The 22,732-nt window shown below is 31.0% G+C and overlaps 1 protein-coding gene and 1 pseudogene across 1 annotated transcript; one reads left to right on the plus strand and one right to left on the minus strand.

The window, feature by feature from the left end:
- The first annotated feature begins 7,537 nt into the window (after nucleotides 1-7,537).
- LOC128158213 (uncharacterized) lies at nucleotides 7,538-10,311 on the plus strand. The gene is made up of 2 exons (XM_052820974.1): nucleotides 7,538-8,218; nucleotides 9,771-10,311. Exons 1-2 carry the CDS (start codon nucleotides 7,538-7,540, stop codon nucleotides 9,999-10,001), a joined length of 912 nt encoding a protein of 303 aa, XP_052676934.1. The 3' UTR covers nucleotides 10,002-10,311.
- Nucleotides 10,312-13,226: 2,915 nt separating this feature from the next.
- The window catches only part of LOC128158714 (kinesin-like protein KIF28P), a 74,072-nt pseudogene continuing 64,566 nt past the window's right edge, over nucleotides 13,227-22,732 (minus strand).

Genomic DNA, 22,732 nt, shown 5'->3' on the forward strand with positions numbered 1-22,732 from the left:
AACGTTGAAAATGCGTGCGAGGTATTCCGAGTGACTTCCGAATGCAAAAAAAGATGTCAACATCTACAAGTAGAATCTCCGTAGGAAATCTGTTTTAGTTCCCGTGAATTTTAACGAGGGAAACATGATAATGTGTTAATAAAGTTATCTTGGGAATTTTCTCTTTCATCGATTTCAATTGCAAGTCTTTCACAGGTCTCACAGGTATGTTCATTTTTATTAAAAATAGTCCAAATGCGCAGCATAAATATCTTGGAACGGACTATAGCTTACCTGAGCTGACAGCTCAAATAAGCCTTTCTCCTTTTTTTGACCGGCGTCAGGCTGTCCGTTTTTATCTGTAAATTTCTTGCAAAATTGATTGACTTCTTTTCCAGAACCGCTGATCCAATATTAAATTAACTTTGTACAAACCATTATTAAATAGGGGATTTGTTTACATAAGGAGTTACACACTATTTTAACAGGGATAATTAAGGAAACTGTCACTTAAATGTCTTGAAAGTTGAAATACTAAATAGCTTATGGAGACTTGTTATACGCTAGTCTCATATTAATTAATAATTAAGTTTATAGTGACATTATATGGAACGTTTTTTTTTGTGCAAACAAACAGGAATTTTAATTTTATTGAATAGACGGTCTTTATTGAAAGATATTTAGGAAAATTATCAACATGGCAAAGAAAATCGAAACTGTTATTTAAATAAACGTTTTGAATTCGAATAAATGTGTTTAAAAATACAAGTAATATATGCATAAACGTATCTTCTTAAAATCCATGTAATTCCATTTCAAAATCAATGTATATACATGCATCAATTAGCTTTTAACAATCTAGTTGTTCCTATCTTGAAAATGTCTTCAATATTTCGAAAATCTTAATTAAAACAGTCATACAATTCACACATTTAAAAAAAAAATTCTTTTCTATATTTCACAGTCAGGTTTTCTACACTTCTCTATGTATGGCATCAAACGCGAAATGATGAACGTACATATATCTAATACCAGCGAAGTGGAGGATCGACAGGAATCGTGTAACTTCACCATATTTCTACAGCACACTGACGGTCTAAGCGACGGACAGGAAGTCAGCATTGTGGCTCGATTAGAACTGGGCAAATCTTTCTCGGATAGTAACACGACCATCGAACGACGAGTTACTTATTACGCTAGAACTACAATTTTGGTGATTTTTTGTGATAACTTTATTTCACTTTCAAGTTTTTTTTAAAATAAATTTAAATTCTTTAATTACACGAAAAATGTCAGTTGCTTACCTATAAACCTTCTTTATTTCAACAAAGTTTTTTTTAACCGTAATTGATAAGCGGTGGCACATTGAACATCAGTGATTTTTATTCAAATTTACACGAATTATAAACAAGAGGCCAATTGGCCTTAACGGTCACCTGAGTAGCATATATCCCATACACAAACTTGTCATGGAGTCTCATATATGCATCTAATTAATTAGGTTTCATACTTGAGTAGAAAAATTATAAATTTGTAATGACGACCACGTTTCAAAAAGAACTGTGAAACCTATTATTTTGGTGAAAAACTAAAAGATTTGGTCTACAAAATCATGAATTCAGTTTTCCTTTCAGGTGTGTGGGAGTAAAGAAAATAATTTTTTAACGTTATATGCATTAACATCTATACATCCATTTTGGCCCTGCCCTAGAGTCAAAACCCATCCTTGAGGGGACATGAAAATTAAAATTTCAGTAGAGGACTTCCTGGTAAACATAATTATTAGTCAGTTTTTTTATACAGATGTGTGAGAATAGAGAAGAAAATGTTTAAACATTATATGCATTAACACTATATTGCCATATTGCGCCCCCACCTCCCCTTCATGTTTTGAACCCCTGACTCAGGGGCCATGAATTTCACAATTTAGGTCAAGGAGATTGTGGATATCATAACCATGTATTCATTTTTTTTTGCCCGCATGTGTGGGAGTAGAGAAGATTTTTTAAGATTTAAAACATTTTTACTATAAGGCCATATTGGCCCAACCCTAGAGCCTGAACACCTAACAAAGGGGTCATGAATTTCACAATTTTAGTAGAGGCCCTCATGGACATCATAACCATGTATTCAGTTTTTTGCTCACATGTGTGGGAGTAGAGAAGAAGATTTTTTAAGATTTAAATTTTTTTTACAATATGGCCATATTGGCCCCACCCTAGAGCCTGAACCCCTGACCCAGGGGTCATGAATTTCACAATTTTGAAAGAGGGCCTCATGGACATCATAACAATGCATTTAATTTTTAACAAATATATATGGGAGTAGAGAAGAAGATTTTCTAAGATTTAATACATTTTTACTATTTGGCCATATTGGCCCAACCCTAGAGCCTGAACCCCTGACCCAGGGGTCATGAATTTCACAATTTTGGTAGAGGGCTTCATGGACATCATAATCATGCATTTAGTTTTTAACAAATATATATGGGGGTAGAGAAGAAGATTTTCTAAGATTTAATACATTTTTACTATTTGGCCATATTGGCCCAACCCTAGAGCCTGAACCCCTGACCAAGGGGTCTTGAACTTCACAATTAAGGTTGAGGGCTTCATGGACATCATTATCATGCATTTAGTTGTTGACATATATGATAATAGAGAAGAAGATTTTCTAAGATTTAATACATTTTTACTATATGGCCATATTGGCCCAACCCTAGAGCCTGAACCCCTGACCCAGGGGTCATGAATTTCACAATTTAGGTTGAGGGCTTCATGGACATCATAATCATGCATTTAGTTTTTGACAAATGTATATGGTAGTAGAGAAGAAGATTTTCTAAGATTAAATACATTTTTACTATATGGCCACATTGGCCCCACCCTAGAGCCAGAACCCCTGACCCAGGGGCCATAAATTTCACAATTTTGGTAGAGGGCTTCATGGACAACATAACCATGCATTTAGTTTTTTCCTCACATGCGTGGGAGTAGAGAAGAAGATTTTTGAAAATTTGGCTTTTTTTGCATATTTGGCCCCGCCCGTGGCACCTCAGGGGTGGTAGAGCCATGAATTTCACAATTAAGATTCTTCTTACCATAGAGATGCTTTACACCAAAAATGGTAACGATTGGCCTGGTAGTTTTCAAGAAGAAGTTAAAAATGTAAAATTGTTAACGCACGACGCACAGACGCACGACGCACAACGCACGACGACGGACGAAGACCAATAGCAATAGGTCACCTGAGTGACTCAGGTGACCTAATAAGCTTATAATGCACACATATCCGCATTATCTTCATGAACGTCTCTAAATGACTGAAAGGTAAATAATCATAGCTGATAATTTCACAGAGAAACAATAATTATGCAAGGTGTTAACGACTGCATATTTACAATTTCAACAAATACTACCTCTTGGATTAAACTAACAGTAACGCATTTATTGCATTATAATTCTTTTTTTTTTTTTTTTTTTTTTTTTTTTTGCTTAAAAAACTAAAACTATTATCAAACGGTAAACTCTGTCGGAGCATAAACAGGGTTCATAAGACAATAATGATGTAAAAAAAAAATATCAATTATTACTTTTAGGAGAACAATAAAACAGCCTCTTGTGAACAACAACCTTTGGTTCCGGAAATGATATCAGTAGAAAGAAATTTTGCAACTTCAGTCGAATTCAGATGTTGGATTCCATTTTATAACCCTCGTATAATGGTAATCATATCAGACGTATCTGATCGGCCCTACACGTTTGTCGACTCCGTCTTCCTTAAACTGTCCAGTTTTGGTTCCAACTTTTTTCCAGTGAGTATATTAAGTCGTCCATTGTATCGGTTGTCTGGTAAGTTTTTATGGGAAGCACTTGTCATGTACATGTTATTTTGCACACTCTTACTGAAAAAAAAACAGGCTTCCAAATGATAATTTTGCATGTAGATCTGATGTTCTAAAAAACTTGATTTTAAGCATAATTCCCAATGTTTTGGAATGTTTGGCTATTATGTTATACATCTGTTCTCATAACTAATGTTCTGATGATTTTTCAAATCACTAACGTAATTATATGATTATAAACAAAATGCGTATACTTAGTCTAATGTATTTTTTTTAAACTTTTAACTTCTTAATATTCATCGTTTTCTTAGTTTTTACTAGACTAAGTATAGTTATTATCTTTGTGACAGAGATGCAGTGGCATAAATGCATGTTTTAACATAAAAAAAAATAATTCAATTTTTTGTGTCTCAAGGGTCCACAGGCCGATTTAAGGCTCGAAGAGTGCACTCATATGGGTTTGGTCAATGATGCCTTGAAACTAACATTTCCTTCAAACTGGGTAAATCGAGGTAAATATATAGCCATATTTAAGTTTCATTTATATTATTATTATTATTTATTTATTATGATAAATATTTTGGAAAATTTAAAAACTTAAAATGGAAACATGATGTGCTCAAACTTTATTACATTATGTATGAGGTAAAATAAGAATATGCAAGATTATCATAGAGCCAAGACAATGGAAATTGACCAATAGAATGTTGCAGGAAAGCACAAAACCTAGAAAAATATGAATGTCATTGACAAAACATAGTACATTTGTATATCTGAAAATTCAATTTAAACTTTTTAATTGGTTTTAAATTTAGCATACTACAATACGGAGGAGACAACGGACGGCGATCGTTTAGATTTTTCGTCATTATTTACCCTTACAGAGTCAGCCACCTTTGGTGTCAATTACACCTTTTCGATTCAAGTTTTCCTCGATGAAATTTCTTTTTGGAATACAACCGTTCTTCTAACTCCAAAGGAAACATTTGCTAACGTAAGATATTTAACACAAGTACTATGATAACATGTAATGTTTTTTTTTTTTTTATTTGGATATTAGCAAGAAATGCAATATCAATAATATACTGTAAACCAACTTTTATTCGCATGCGAGAAATTTTCGCGAGAATAGCGAGAGCCTTGTCGTCGCGAATATTTCTCGTCGCAAACAAATCCTTTGCCTTTAGTTTTTATAACAATACAGGTCTGGATAAGGCTTGATCGCAAACATTAGTCGTTGCGAACCAGTTTATCGGCAGTTAATCACGAAATAAAGTCGCCGCGAATAAAAAATAGTTTACATTATTCTTCTGATGAAATACATGTAGTTATCTATTACTTATACTTCATGAACTTTTCTGCATAACATTTTGTATCAGGTAAAGATTTATGTAAAATTTACTATGCCTATGCCATATTACCTTACATTTTAGTACAGTATGAGCGATCTGTCATAAAAATAGAAGATAAAAGTAGACTATTTCAAAATTTTTAGATGTGTATGTTTTTTACTGGTTTAAGGTGGCTCTATACACCCACAGTTTAATCTACTTTTCAATAGAAGACCACAAAACAAATACCAATCAATTATTAAAATGCTGGAAGGGATACAATAGGTATTTTTAAAGAATTTTTAAATGTTTTTCGTGTTTTTGTAAAACAATTTTCAAAAGTTAACAATCAACAAATTGAGCGATTTTTTTTTGGTCATATGCTGGATATATCCTTCGGACACCTTAAAAAAATATGATACTTCTTAACATTCAAAAATGTAATCATTGCAATTTTTTAAAGTATTTTCCTAAAATATAATTTTTCATATTTTCTTACTTTGTCGACAAATCATTTGAAAAAAACTGCTTGGGGTTATAACAGAATGTGTTTTAATGAATGTGATATTGAAAAATTGAATGAAAATCATTGCAAAGAAGCACAAATACTATTTTAAATTTTATTTTGTATGAAAGGTCCTCAGATAAGAGTTATCGTTGATAAATCCCAAGGCCAAAACACCATGAGGACTTTTCATTTCTGAGATGAAGAAAATTTCCTAAATATCATGTTGGAATGCTATATACATACATATTTCATTAAACGGCTTATATAAGTGAATATATTCGCTTTAATGCAAAACTTAGTCAAATAAATAAAGGGGAAAATTAACTAATAGGATTTATGAGTACCAACCTGAGAGAAATTAAAAGCCACCCTCTCATCCCCTTTAGGTGGTTAGGAACTGTCAGTATTAATGAGGATTAAGGTATGTTATAATTGAAATACTTTCACCGGATTAGAATTTTCTTTCACAGTACTCAACCAAAAATACGTTTTAGAAAATTTTGGAAGTTAAAAACTTTATTGTCTTCAACAGGATTCGAACTCAAAACCTACAGGTTTGTAGTGAACCTGCTAACCCACTGCGATACGCTGTATGATGACGGTAATGGGGAAAAAAACTATTTAAAAAAATATCTCGATTTTATTTTGTATTTCGATAAATAGTACCACACAACGTGAGGGTGTCACATACTAGTACCACATTACTTAATGAATTTTCCAATTATCAAATTAAATCTATTCATTTAACAAAATTTTCAAAAGATCGGTCCCAACACAATTCGCCCCAGTTTAAATCAGCCAGTATACCAGAATCGCATGCTTCCAGATTTACTTTTTTGTGTACTGCGTCTTCAAAAAGTGGTGTAAAGAGCCACCTTTAAACATCATGAACATTATGAAATCTGAGCATTTTCATTTTATTTATAAAATGTTACTAGACGTTATAAAAAGTTAACTGTTATATTTTTGTTGTTTTTTTTTTATTAAATGTACATAAAATTACAATAATCTTGAAAAAGTATAAAACTTAAACTTGAAATATACCGGAATAAGATAAGATAAATATAAAAGAGGAATGATATAATTAACAATTGAAGACGAATTGAAAAGAATTGGATTCATTTGTTATTACCAGATTTATTTTAAATTTAATTGTAAAAAATACAACATATCATATACAAAGTAGTACATGCATTTGTTATTTACCAGATTAAATTCAGCCAGAATTCATTTTTATATATACCGAAATGTGCATGTATAATATCTCAGCTTTACATACTTTTGTAAGTATTTATAATGTTTTGTGTTTTTTATTATGTTTTTTAGTAGGACAATAGAGCCATGACTTTTATTTAGACCATATAATTCTCCGTAAGAGAACTCATATAAACATATAGGAACTTAATAGAAATCTAGAGCTGAACTATGTGAAACGTTTCTTTTTTCCCTAAATAATAGATTTTAGCTTAATATTTACATTTCTAAATGTCTTTGCCTGTCAAAACACAACGTATCGATTTTGCACTATACAGTCCATTAAATCTAAATGACACATAATCATGGCACTAGCGGAGTTTTGTTTAAATGATAAAACAAACAATGCTGAAACCTGTATAAACGTAAGTAAAAAGGAGTAATTCTTTGAATATTATGAAGTGATAATTTCGGCCTGGGATTGGTCAAATTTATTATAAAGTCCTTCAGGTTTTATTAGATTTTAGCACGTCCAAATTTATCACTTCATAATACTCAAAGAATAATTCCTCATTTCATAAAAAAAATCGTATCTAAAAGTATAAGGCATACATGATGGCTAGGTTTTTTTTACCACATTGCTTCCTCAACTACAGTGTGGTATGACAGGATCCGTATAACATGATTCTGTTTATATTTAAGGAGACGTCACGTTATCACATCGATGTTTACAAAACTTCCGAGGATGAACTTACTCCTTTCGGTGAAATTTCTGTTTACCTTAAAGTAACAACTCCAGAACTTTATTCAAACCTCATACGTCTTAAGTCCTCTACGAAGGCACTTACAGAAAACAAAGATCCTGCGGTAGTTATAAAAAGAGTTGTCTCTGATACATCGTCTTATGACATGTTGTGCAACGGGATCCTTGTGGATTATCAAAATGGTACCTCTGGCATTCAAAATGTAGCAATTATAACATTGACCTTTCTGAATACAGCTAACAACAGACCCGGAAGTACAAGTTATCGAATAAGACTTGCTATGGACCTAGCATTTGCATCTGTAGGAGATATGCATTGGTTAGTAGTAGAAACAGATCAAAAGGTGTTTCAAGAACGGGTTGTACTTAACAAACCACTGATTTTTGAGGATGAAAATGGCAATTTTTCTTACAAAATTGGCAAAGTGCTGGACGGAAATAATGAGTCCTGTGTTCGCATTCCGGTACAGGGAGATAACCCGCCATTGCTGTTGATGAAACTTTATACAGGATGGCTTAAGATTTACCCGGCAGCTTTCAATATTACTGTTGTTGGTGAATTCATTTCTTGCAGAAGACATGGAATGAAACTTATACAGGTATTCTACATGTTACAATATAATGTTTACTCTTGTAAAAAATTTATAATTATTATTTATTAAGTTATATGTTATTCATTTTTTAAAGATGAAACTGTCGATTAAATAAGGTACTAATACGATATCAATGCAACATATATATATATATATATATATATATATATATATATATATATATATATATATATATATATATATATATATATATATATATATATCAGACATCGGCAGTTTGAATATTAAATAAACATAAATCTTTTTTTAATATATAAAGTATGCAAGTATTGGAATAATGTTAATATTGTTCTTGGCTCGTTTGGTGATTTTTTTTTGTGTTTTTTATTTTGGAGGGGGCATATCAAATATGCAACAAAGGCTTTAGTTAAAGTGGTATATATCTAACGATTATTGATGTATGTATGTAAATTAATCACTTAATATAAGACAATATTCCAATGTCATTACTTGTTTACATGAACACACGAAGAAACTCGAGAAAAAATAATAGTAATCCTAAAGTATGATGCAAACTTTTTCATTTTACTGATGATAAAATTAACGATTTGTTTTACAAAACAAGAAATATTTTAGCTCATCCTACAACATATATACTACAAATATATATACTTCATAAGTTGTTCTGGTCTTATGCTCATATATCCGTATGTCCGCCTGTCTGTTCGTCCCCAAGCCTTGAAATTCCTTCACTTTTTGAATTCTCTAAAACTTAGCAATATTTAACTTACCGTATCATATCACAAAAAACCGTTTCAATCCATCCCTATTGAGAAACATGTTCTCTTATTTAAGACAAATGAAGTAAAAAAAAAAAATAGTTCAAATTTTTTTTTTTATTCATTTCTGTCGAATACAAGTATTAAGTTGTAAAAAATCAGGGGTTTTCCTTGGTTCAAATAATTCATAAATTTGATCTCACATGGATTTAAAAATGAATTATAGTATTTATTTTATAAGCGAGACCCGTTTACTCTTTAAGCAGTTTTCCAGTGGCATGAAGTATCTATTCAGGTCATCTTAGGTACTTAGGTGAATTATTGTATTGTATGCCAAAATTTGACCATTTTGAAAGATCACCTTCCCTACTTCTACATAATTGAAAGAAATACTTGATTTATAATGATAATTATAAAAGATTACGAAGCCGTTTACATTTTTAATTTTTTTTATGTCTCTGGTGGTAACAGTTTTCAGGTAAGGGCGGCTTAAAAATGGTAATAAAATGTTAACGTATAGGAATATATATTGTATTATTTAGAATGTACTAACAGTACGAAGCATTAAAGAAAAAAACCTCCTTTTGGTTTTAGCAAAAAAACATAGAAATATGTGTAATGGTTGTATACCTGCTAACTAGTTATTATATGCCCCTGTTATTGAAACTAGAACTAAGAAGCATGTATGAAAAGTATGGTTCCGTCAGACGATATCGTTTTGAGATATTAATGAATGTTAAGGCTGGAGGGCTGTGGTTCTATTTTTATCATTATGAAAACCGTTTCCTTAAGAAAATGTATTTTGTCTCATTATGAAGGTGGCGTATCCCAATGGTATGCGAACGTCCAGTTTAGAAACGGGATTTAATGACAAGATGAACTTCTGTGACATGCTGTCGGAGATCTCTATACTCAACAGGATTGAATGTAATTTTACTTGTCGATGTCAAAGTATAACTGAATGCAATGAAGTACTGATATTTATGGCTAACGTAGAAAATCTAGCAACATGGAAACTATGTGAATTAATTGCTAGTAATGTCGTGTAATCGTGTCCCAAATTATCCTTATACTTGTTTATTTCTTAATCAAAAGCAATGTACGTTTTAATACAACTGAGAAATTTAATAAGCCTGTGGAATATTATGATTATTTAACATTTTATTCAAATTAAGTATCATGTTTATATCACATTGCTCATACATGTATTTATAAGTAACGTAGCTTTTCAACGGTTCATTATATGTAAAGTATTAACGTACTTCATACAGCACTGTAGATTTTATTCTGTGTAATTAATTATTATATTCAAAATAAAAAATTGTTTCTACGGATTATTTTCATTGTTTTAAATTCCTAATTTCTTCCATCGATATTGAAATTTTTAGGGGTAAAAAAGACGGAAATACTGATTATCAACAAAACGAATACTACTTCATTTACCTTAAACGTCCTACTACTCTGGTGTTTTAAAAGAACAATCATTATATGATTGATTGATTTCTAGCTCTCTGGTTGGCTGATTTCAAGCAATTTAGAAAAAAAAATATTATAGTCACCTGCACGTGACGTAGAAGGTCAATACAACTTTTTTTCTAGATATGACAAAATATAGATTGTCTAATGAAATATTGCGTTTCTCCCGGCCATTTGTTCGGCTATGGCTTCAAACTAGAATATTCGCTGGATAACACTCAATTCGATATTGTTGTATCAATTCCTGGCTTGATCATATAATAAAACTAGAAACGAGCTTGTTGCAAAGCAATTACTAGGTCATACTTGTGACGTAATACGAAATTGATTACCTGACGTGATACAAAGTTAGATGTATAGACCCTAAGTAAAAGAGACAAATGCTTTCTTTTTACATTAGAGTTTGTTTTATGGGGATCTGTATGTGAAATAAAATTGCTCTCGAGTCATATACATGTACTTGTACATAAGAGTAAATTGATAAACTATCGGCATGTTATGTTATTGTATTCCTTTTATTGCATTAAGCCTGATTAGGCTATAACATATAGATTTAATCTTAGATGGGGTGTAAACAATGACTTTGGCAAAGAGTTCTAGCTCATAGGGCTGAGTCATTTTATCAATTGTTTGGGGATTGTCAGGAACTTATATCATTTTTTATCGAATGTTTTTATTCGTTTTTAATCTTGTAAACTCTTTAGCGATGCATGCTTAAAAATTTGATAGATAGTGATCATCGTATTGAATGTGTAAACATATCGGTACCATTCCGTCACTTCTAAAGCAGCATCACTTGATTGGCTCCATAAAGAACACAGTTGTTTTATTTTTTTCCCCAATAATACTATAGTAAAAACATATGTTGTCTAACTTCAGGACCCCTCTTGGTTTTCTTAGAACAACATTGTTTTTTTAGTGCATCTTTGTCAAGGCGATTGATGTAAAGAACATGTCGTCTAAATGTACTATACTATATAAGCAAATAGATATCTTTAAAAGGTATCTATAGCTTGAAGCGCCGCATGTTGTTTTTTAAATGTGCATTTTTGAGAAATTTATTCAATTATCATAATTGTCTAAACATAGAGAGAATCACGTAAACGACGACTTTATTTACTCAGTGGATTTACCTGGTATGGAGGTCAAAAGATATAACATTTTAGTTTGAATCAATTTCATTTAATTTACCATTTTTAAAATTATCGGAATGCCGATATTACCTTTAAATGCAGCGCTAATAGTTAAAAAAACGAACCAGTTACTCTCAGTGAGTATTTGGCCAACATGCGTTTCAAATGTTTTTTTTAAAAAGACAAACAACAGAATAAAGATAAATTTAATACTTAAACAAAGAATCTTTTACATACAACAACTATGGTTTACAGATTAAAAATACAGATTAACTAAATATTCCCAAATGATGAACTAGGTTTATCGACTTTTAACTATATCTTACGAAATCTTAACTATATTTAACTAAAGTTCACCGTTTGATACATTTTACAGACTGTAAACTATAATTAACAATTCATTAACTACAATATAATGATTCAATTACTATGGTTTGGGTGGTTTGTAAAATCAAATTTAACAGTTATAAATTACCGTTTAGAATCTTCATTATAATTTGTTTGTATGCCCACAACTAACGTTCTAAATAGATTGTGCTCATAAATATAGATTCACATCTGTCAACTATAATTTACATTCGTTAGCTATAGTTAAGAGTTGTTAATCATAATTTTACAACTGTGAAACTATATTTATCAAATATACTATGTTTTGCAATTGCAAATTGTTGTTTCAGTGTTGATTATAGTTTTACACTTTTAAAACGTAGATGGTCGCGTTAACTATGGTTACAGATGTGAACTATAGATCGTTTAGTTTTTTGTCTGTTATCTATATTAATTTTAGTTTACATACTGTATTAACAATTCGTTAACTACAGTTAGCGATTCGATTACATGTACTATAGCTTATGTTTGTAAAATCCTATTTAGCGGTTGTAAATTACAGATTCTTTATTATAATGTAAGTTTTATGCCAACAAATAATTTAAAAAAGACTGGCTCATAAATATGGATTATTTTTACAACCGTCAAACCCAGTTTATCGTCTGTGGAATTCAGATAAGCTCATTTTTGTGATTTAGGTGTACCAAACAAGTAATTTGATTGGTTTTGAATAGAACAAAACTTCGTCTCTTTTGTTTATGTACATAATAAATGGATATGGAAAATATAGCATTCTCTGTAATTAAGCAGTATCTGTAGTAGTTATCAAACATTAATTTAACGACAATAATATGAGAGAAAATGCAATATGTTAAGCATGTAAAAAACAATTGTAAAAGGTTATATATTTTTTATATCAATATTGGTATCTTTCTATATTAATCTTGGTATACGTGTGTGTGTGACCTGAACTACTCATATCGTGAATATACGCAAAATAGTTTGCGGGTAGGTTAAGGAAGCATATGATAAATTTAGCCTCTTATTTTTACTGTAAAATATAAAAACGTGAACTTAGATTACTGTTTTGAATTAGACCCATGACTTATTATTTTCTGTTTAACGAGGCCGGGTCTAATTCGTTCTGTCCTAAATTTTTGAATGAAATTGATTACATTAATTTCTGCACATATAATTATTATTTTAAGATTAATAAAAAGACATTTACCACCCCGTTTGTTAAAGGGATCATCTCAAAATTTGTTATTTTTTAACATGGGACCCTAAAAGATTGTGCTTGAAATGTATCAATTTTGCACATTTTTTACTTTTTTCAAAACTCCTGCCCTAGGGAGTTATTTTCCTGTTCTACATATTAAAGTTATTGTTAAAAGACATCAAATGGTCAAATAAAAAAAATTACCTTCTGGTTTGTTCTAAGGGTCTTATCAAAATTGTTTTTTGCATGCTCAATTTCCCAGATTTTTCAGATAATGGCTATTTTTATTTGACAAAAGCGGAGATGATGACATGTATTCTTGAAATATGTGAATTAAGCTATATTTAGGCGGATTAAGAAAACGTGACATAGGTCAAGGCTTGCTGAACCCTCTTCACGTTTTCGACCCGAGCCCAAATATAGCTTATACTTCGAGACATTTATGTTTATTCCACAATATAATTTGAATATTATGCATCAAAGTAGCTATTTTCAACAATTTTCGCTGAATACCTGCAGTTGAAACTATCTAATCATGTCGTCAACCAGGCAAAAAGATGACGTCACAATACAAATGAAACGCTGCACGAAAGCGTGCGTACTCGATCTGTACTCGGCCTTGTTAAATAGGTATCATTGCAATACAATCGGGTTGTACATGTACATTTCTATACCACCTGTATACATTATCACATGATAACTGAAAATAGCTTACATATTAAAGAAGATAGAACAACACAACCCCGTGGATTTCAATCAACAAAAAAACACAGCAAGTAAAGATACAGCATCTGTCTTATACAAACTACTGCTAGAATCCTATATTTTCTTCGTTTAAATATTAGTTAATTGTCGGTTTCTCGGAGCTCCTTCCGAACTGTCATACATTTTGCAAATAAAACAGCATGTTGTATCAAAGCAAATTATAACATAAAGGATTCTACCAGCACTTTTTGATTTAAGCATTGATTAAACTCTTGAAAATTAACTATGAATTTAGACATTTACAATGAGAGCTGTTTTACAAGGAACTAGGTGTTTTACATTGTAAACAATGAAAAAAGATTGCTATTCAGTATATAATTACATACCTTTTAGTGAATATTTGTAAAAAACACAGCTGTTCCAATACTGTTTTATTCTATTCCAACAAATCACACCAAAATACTTTATCAGAGATTTTGAATCTCTTTTCTTTTTTTGTTTTCAATGCTTCCAATGAAATTTACATGATATTCAACTTTAAGTCATGACGCCGTCAATGTGTGAATCAATGTTATGCAATATAATCTATGACATTTTTTCATTTGTTTTTGGTCTATGTTTTGACTTCTAAATAAAATAGATATATAATAACTAGGATTTGTTATTTCGCGAAACTACCTGTATAACCTCAGTTCCAAATGCTTCCTTAACACCAATACACTGTAAATATACTCAGTCTGATCAATTCTATCCGACAATATTTAATGATATGTACATGTTTAACCAAGGCGTATGCATTTGAACGTATATTACGCACAAATAGCCTCTTAATTAGAAGGCAGCTTATAACAATACATGTATTTTTGTAAACTTATACTGATTTCTATGACTTCTAAGGGTTAATATATCATTTCAAAACTTTTTCGTTACCAAATCTACTATACATTTTTTTACGAGATTTTACAAATTTGCATTATGGATTCTTATTGATGTCCTCTACATGTAAAACCTCTTTTTAAAATCTAAAACACGTTTCTCAAGTTTTGTCTCCGAGAACGATTTCCTGCAATCTCTTCACTGTTGCCTTCAACTCATCTCTTTCTTTCCTGAACTTCTCAATGATTTCGTCTTTTTCTTCCTAAAAAGCAAGCTGTCGTTACTGTCTGTATTTTTTAAGACAACAGTTTTATCAATGCAAATTAAAATTAAGTTGTTATTTCTGGTGATTTGTGTTATTCGACTCTTTAAAAATTCCAAACTTTTTGAATTTAATAAAATCCTGTTCATAGGGAAATATTCGACTCCGTTTTATTTTCGCCCCTTTTGCCCTCGTTGTCAGTGGGCGAATTCCAATGTATCAAATTATCCTTTTTTAAACACATCTGTGTCTGTGCGAAATTAAGACGGGCGAAACTGCTTGCAAGTAGAGAAGGGCAAAAATTTCACATGGTGAAAATAACCATGAATACAGTATATCTCTGGTCCACTAACAGTTAATATTTCTTTTGAGCTTAAGAATAATCATTATTTTCAAGTAACTTTGTTATTTTGTTAGTAAAACAAATATTGCTTGGTGTTTTTAATATTTGGGGTTTTAAATAATATATTTTGGAAGACGAAAATATGATACCGTGATCATAAGTCATTTTATTATTTTTTTGAAATTCATTAGATGTAAGAATTAATCACTTGAAAAAAATCTTTGTTTTATGCAAAAATGAATTATACTTTATGGGCATTTCAATGAAACCTATTGGTCATGCTAGAGTTACTTACTAATATTTCAACCACTTCTGCCAAGTCCCCGCGTTCTATGAATAAATCAGTCGGTCTTGGGATTCCCCACAGACGCACTATAAGTCTTTGTTGAAAGAAATTGATGTGCTGTAAGTAAAGAAAACTGCTAGATGACGGCAAACGTGATTTTTGAAATAGGACGGCGTTGCACAGTATAAAACTCTGCCATTCAGTCAACTAAATGTTGACTGAGCATTATGGAAAAAAATGACTAAATGGAAAAGCTATGGAGTTTTGCCACATTTTAATTACCTTTCATCCACATTACACCAAATGGCAGATATTCACCCTTCGATATTTTACAGATTGAAAGTGATAATCAAAAAAAAAAAAAGATTGACAGAGTTTTATAAGATTCCAGCAAATAACATTTGTAGCAATTTCTTGCTTGTTTCATCTAATTCAGTTTTTGAAATCTCACTAATGATTACTTATTCTTATTTAAAATCATTATTTTCTTTTTTTATTTGAAAGATTCAATTCAACATATCAATTGTTTTAAAAATGGTCAGACTAGTTTGAGGTTCATCATTATATTAAAATCAGAAAAAAATCGTATGATAATAATCCCGAGCTCTTTTTAACATAAACGAATGATAAGATTGGCATGTTCCAAGTAAGACAACACTATGGTTGTTTTTTTTCTTATTCTTGGTAAACAATGTCAATAGGCAACAAACACGAATGACGTCTGATGTAAGACATTTTTTTATGTGTGTTAAAAAACAAGCACGAAAGTGATTATTGGATTTTGATTTGATTTGAACATATCTTTTTTATGCAAATATACATTTACGTAAAAGGATTAGGCAGGAGGCAATGCCTATGTAAGCCTTCTCCATAAGCCTTCTCCATGATTATTGGATTTTAACCAGGTCCTCTTGGTTCGTACTTGTGCTTATTTTTAATCAGTCAAGTTTAGTTGTTTAATAATGTGTATGAAAATTATGAACTTGAAAATACATCAAGTTGAATGTTTAAAAGTAGGACTTTGCTAGTATTCATTTTTATATAAGATTCAAAATGTGTTGTACAGGAAAAAAATGTAAATCTTCAATGTTGGCTTTGTAACAATTTGTGGTTCATTTGTTATATAAAATTGTGTACACTACAAATAAATAATAGGCATGTATTTGTTTGTATTAACATTTTATTGTTTATTGTTCATGAGTGAACTTATAGTTTATGTGTTAAAACTGAATAACTTTAGCTATCAACTTCAACTTATTGTTTTATGAATATTATATATGCAATCATGCCTGGCAGATTCCATAATGTTTAAATGGTTGAACAAACTATATTTTAGTGATCAAACAAAGTTTGCAAAATTTAATTGTGTTAAATTCAAATACAAACCCTGTTTTTAATGTGCAAAAGGTTTAAATTGTATTGTCCCCCACCGCAACGCGGAGCGGGGACATATAAATGCTGGACGTCCGTCCGTCCGTCCGTGTGTCCGTGCGTCCGTGTTTCCGTCCGTCACACTTTTTTGTAAGCGCTCTCATGCCTACAAATTTTGATGGATTTTCATTAAATTTATACCAAATATTTATATCACTATTACCTTGATCAAATTCGAAAATCAGCATTGGTTGATTCTTTTTGTTAGAGTTATTGGACTTTGTGACCTTGTAAGTGCTCTCATGCCCACAAATTTTGACGGATTTTCATTAAATTTATACCAAATGTTTATACCACTAATACTTTGGTCAAGTTCGAAAATCAGCATTGGTCGATACTTTTTGTTGGAGTAATGTGACTTTGACCACAATAATGACTCTGTTTTATCCAAAAATTGACCTTGTAAGCGCTTTCATGCCTACAAATTTTGACGGATTTATCACACTTTTTTATAAGCGCTCTCATGCCCACAACTTTTGACGGATTTTCATTAAATTTATACCAAATGTTTGTACCAGTAATACGTTGGTCATGTTCTTTTAGATTGTAGTATTTTGGATATATTTGCGACAGGAAAAATAGAAAAGAAATGGGTGGTGGGGGTAAAAAAAAAAGTTCCTTCCAACCTCCCCACACATTTAATTCTGGAACAGCCCTAAATGTTTGAAAATATTGCAATTTCATATACAGAATACTAGTATACTGCTTGACCGGCGGGGGACCCAGGAATTCTATTCTTGTTTAAATATAAACCCTCGGATACCTCATTAGTAACTTCAGTTATCTCCCATTTTTTTTGGAAATTGAAAATTGGCGCCTCTCCAGCCGAATCAACAGTCTCCAATTCATCTGTGTCTTCGTTATCACAGTTTGTGTTTGGTAAACGAAACGAACATTTTACCTTAAAAAAACATTTAACATTATTGCGAGATAATGCATTTAAAAATTTTAAGTATGATGAATGCGACTGATTCACAGAATAACATTCCAATGAATATGGCAGTTTCAATTGAAGAAATAAAAGTTTATAAATTCCTCTCCACGCTTACTAATTTGCAAACAAAATAATTCACTATATATGTATTTTATATTTTAATGTGACAGTAAATGTTTTAAAATAGAAACTTGTTTGTTATTCATTTTACCTTTGAATATTTTCCTTTCAGGCTTTCAACAAATGAAGTGGATTCAATGCATAATGTAATTGTAATCTTACTTCCAATCTAAAACAAAAACTTAAATCTTTATTGATATTATTCAAAAAACGCTTTAAAATAAATATAATTTTTATGGTATTCTTCATCATGTATTTTTTTAAAAATCAAACTGTTGAGTAGAACATAAAAATAATAGTATTAAAATGACGTCATATATATTCTGATACTTTTATTTTTTAACAATCTTCAAATTTACTGTTTAATTTTTTTTTTCAAGGTTGTGTTTTTTAATTCTGTTTTTGAAAATTGTCGTAGTTAGGGACAAGAATTCGTGTTTAGTACAAATTTGCTACACGTATTATAACAAATTCGTCGTACAGAAATACCAAATACCAGATGTAGCGAAAATAAATATTTCCCATGACTAAACTTTATCCGGGTTTTACTTAAAAATTACATTTCTAGAGAAATTTTAATAAAGTTTAGTTCTGTTAAGCAAGAAACTGAGGCCATCTTTTGATTTTTGTGGGGAATTTTTTTCGGGGGGGGGGGGTTGCTTGCTTTTTTTTTTTTTGCTTTTTTCTGTCTTTTTTTTAATAATAAAAGGGGCATGGTCACGATTTTGGTTAAATCTCTGTTTTTTTATAACTTTAATGTTTACAATGCTTTAGTAAGGCATTTTTGTTAGGCAACAAGAATATTACTGTCATTCGTTGAGTTATAAGCAAGTTACAGAGCTTACAATTTGTTTCTACATAAACATAGCTTTTGTTTAAATTCCTAATGATAAAATCCCAGGTTTTTTACTTATATTGAATCTGTCAAACGTTAGAAACTGTTGATGCTTAAAATGAATAAAAATGAAGCTAGACAAAACAGCTTGAAAAAGATTTTTACTGGTATATTGAACCTATGTAAACAAAACCAAGGCACGATCCTTGTTTACATGACAAAGAACTGCAAGCATTGTAACTCTACGACCGACTCTCTAATTACATTTGACCATTAGAAATGTATGCCTAAAGCATTATAAATAATAAAACAGAAAAATATAATTTGGTAAAAATCGGGGTCATGACCTTTTAAGGGGCACGTATTTAGCAAATTTGGGTTTTGTATACATCGTACAGTATACCTTGTTGCATTACACTTTGAAACATTTAAGTTTTTCTGGCGCAGTGCTGTATCTAAGATGACTGTAAACTGAACTATTTCTTTTTGTTTCTCTTGGTTATTTTTTAATGAGATTGTTTTTAAGGAGCTTAATTGCACTGGTACATGTAGTATGGTACTAGTATGCGTTTTCTTTAGTCAAACGATACGCGTGGGTACATGTACTAAATCCGCGATTGATTAACCACCTTAAAGTTCTGATTTCCGTCAAGGTATGTTACGCGGTTTTAGGCGTATATGCCAGGTAACTAGTGTACATTTCCACCAAGCGTAAATTACCACTTTTTGAGGACATTGTTCTTTAAATTAACAAAATAAAAATCACTTGATCCAAGGTGCCTTTAAGTTTACTTTTTTGTTGAATTTGTCACCTAGTCCATGTAAAGACAGAGAAAAATGTTAAACAATGGACAACGCAAACCACAGAAAAATGTTTATTCAATTCAAAATCTTTCTTAGGATCAATAAATTAAAATCATTTATTGTCTGGACGATTCTATGTCACATTAAAAAAATCAGATTCCCATTTTCTTTCAAAAACATGTATATTTTACGTTAACCAATAGACATTTTTCAAAGCTTGAATTATTCTTACCAATCCTGATGCTTTTGTCATTCCTTTAATCTTGAAGGACGTCTTAAGTTGTCCGATTTTGTTGGCACATTCATCAAACATATTTGAGTTACGTTTAGGAATGTTTTTTGCGTTCCCTAAGTCATTGATATCAACAAAAGAAATCCCGACTGGTGTGAACATATCATCTGTTGATATGTCAAAAGGATCAGTGTCGTTTTCGCCATCAATCTGTAAAAATAATATGATTTGGGGGGGACTTGATTTAAATCAAATGGGTGTTTATCAGTGTACACCGGTGCATTTTGAATTGAATCAAGCGCATTTGACGTTCAAAAGTGTACACGATGACCACCTTAAAGAAAAATGGTTACAAAAATTAAAAAAAAACAAAACTTTACAGATTGCTAAAGATTGATTCAGAAATCACCGTTTTGTAGAAATGGGTAAAAAAATAATGAAAAGGAACAACGCAGAGAGAAATAGCTGCAGTTTTATAGTTGAGATGACTTTTTGTTTGTATGCTTAATAAACAAAGTAATAATTTGAAAACCTTGTCAGTTGTAAGAAAGACAGATTGATAAATTTGCTTACCTTGAATTCATAGATATAATCCATTTTTCGAAGAAACTTATCTTCATTCCAAATATATCTGCAGTTGTTGCTTCTGTTCCATACCTTTATAATGACCTGCATGAGTAACATCTTTGTTGATTGAAAACAAAGAACGCCACCCTACAGGTGTATGTGTTTTTCTTTAGTTTAAAAACAGGCATATCATGATAGCAAGAAAGAGAGAGAGAGAGAGAGAGAGAGAGAGAGAGAGAGATACTTACTACGTTGGATTCGTCATTAATGCCTAAGAAATATGCTGCTGTTAGTGCTAGACTAAACACTAATGGCTTGTTTGATAAGACAGCTTTAAAGTTAGCCTCTCTCACTTCCTCGCCCCGTTTGATTATCTTCCGTCTCAGTGCAATGCTGTCTAAAATCAAATTTTGATAGAATTTAATACTTTGAGGAAAGTATGATAAAATTTAGTCAAATAAATTACAAATACACGTGAAAGATTATGTGGGTTTGCTTGTTTCAACATTTAATATTTTTAAACAACAACAAGCTTGACTGAAAAAGAGGGTGGAGCATGGCCACAACTTTGATTGACAATTTATTTATTAGTACTTGAAATAGTATCAGAAAAAAAAAATTAAAGTTCAAAAAAAAAATAATTTAAAAAATACAAGAAGCATTACTTTACCCTCTAACGAGAAAAAGTTTGTTAATAGCTATCTGGGTTTGTTTGTCGCTATCGAAAAGCCACCCCCAGTCCCATATACTTAGAAAAAAGAATACATGTAGTACAAATGCATCAATATTGAACTTATGTTCATGTTATTTATTTATTTAACTTTGTGCACCTTATACATATTATATATATGCAGGTTCAAATATCAAAATACTGTACTTTTTTAATATTTGTGTGCTAACGAAATGGTAAGGTTGTCCAATTTAAAATATGTATAAATTGATGTCAGTAAGTTTGAAACAGTTGCTGCTATATGTAGCCTATGGACTTTAACACATCGAACTTTCTAAGCTTGGTTTATCATATGGTTAGGACAAAGAATGTACACCATAGACCTTATTTGCAGAAAACAATATCACATTACTAAGAAGACGGTTTAATATAGTCAAAAGATCTCGCTTCCCAAAAATGGCATGTTATTAGTTGCTATTTGTTTGAAAAAAAGGGGAATGCTAATAATCGATATTGGTTAATATTAAAGATAAAGCGCAATATTTGTATCACTTTAATAAAAGTTGCCTAAACGATACAATAACGATATCTTAGTGATACCCGAAAACTGAATGGAATAGTTATCTCATTTGGTCACCTTCCCAGAACTTCCGTTTGATATTTTATTGGATACATCCGAAAGGTTTATATTATGATCATGCCAGGATCACTTTATAATCCATTTGATTGTTTCCCTACCTGCAGGGATAGTCTCCTCTGTGTTTGTTTGTGAAATGATTTCATCCTCTGCAAATTCATATGTAATAGTGTCTAAATTTTGATTTGATTCCGTAGATGTTGGATCTACAAAAATCCAAAGCGAGCGCAGACTGCCAAACATTAACCTGCGAAAAATATACATATTTAATAAAAAAAAAACCTTCAAGTAAAACACAGTTTTTATTTATTTAAAACATTGATATTATATCGATGACCTTATAGATTCAAGTTTAAAATATAAGCATCACATTTGTAAAACAAGTGTGGCGACTTTTAAAACGTTTTCTTCCTATAAGGCCACTTCTTATTTGTGTTATTTTGTCCTTTTTTAATCGTCAAAGAAAAACATTCTAAAGTATTTTCATATGCATGCACGAGGTTCAATTGAAGTATCCAACAAAGAAGTGTCTTTTTAAGATAGTTAATTAATAATTGTAAAAATAATGGATTGTATTTATTTAGATAAAAAGGTATGCAATTAAATCGTTAGCATGTACAAGTATCAGTCACCTTTGTGTTTTGTCAAGGAATGACGAATATTCCTTAAGAAACAATAAAATGAACAATATTACCTTGATTATTTTATTTCACAATGACTATATAAATTAAAATAGAAACAGTTAAAAAAAACACTAACAACCAGAATACTTTGATTCTCTAAATGAAACAAATACTCGTCAACTTCTCGGGGAAATATTTCATCTTTCTGATACCAATTGCATAGAAAACTGCATCATGTACCCAAACATATCGCAAAAAATATTGCAAAACACGGAATCCTAGCATCAATTTTTGGGAGTT

Source organism: Crassostrea angulata, chromosome 8, assembly GCF_025612915.1.
Source record: "Crassostrea angulata isolate pt1a10 chromosome 8, ASM2561291v2, whole genome shotgun sequence".
NCBI lineage: Eukaryota > Metazoa > Mollusca > Bivalvia > Ostreida > Ostreidae > Magallana > Magallana angulata.

What these genes read in the sequence shown, in the direction of transcription:
- LOC128158213 (XM_052820974.1), top strand. Translation starts at nt 7,538, where the DNA reads ATGATTCTGTTTATATTTAAGGAGACGTCACGTTATCACATCGATGTT. An exon ending in ATGGAATGAAACTTATACAG is followed by an intron (nt 8,219 to 9,770) that starts GTATTCTACATG and finishes CTCATTATGAAG; the next exon opens with GTGGCGTATCCCAATGGTAT.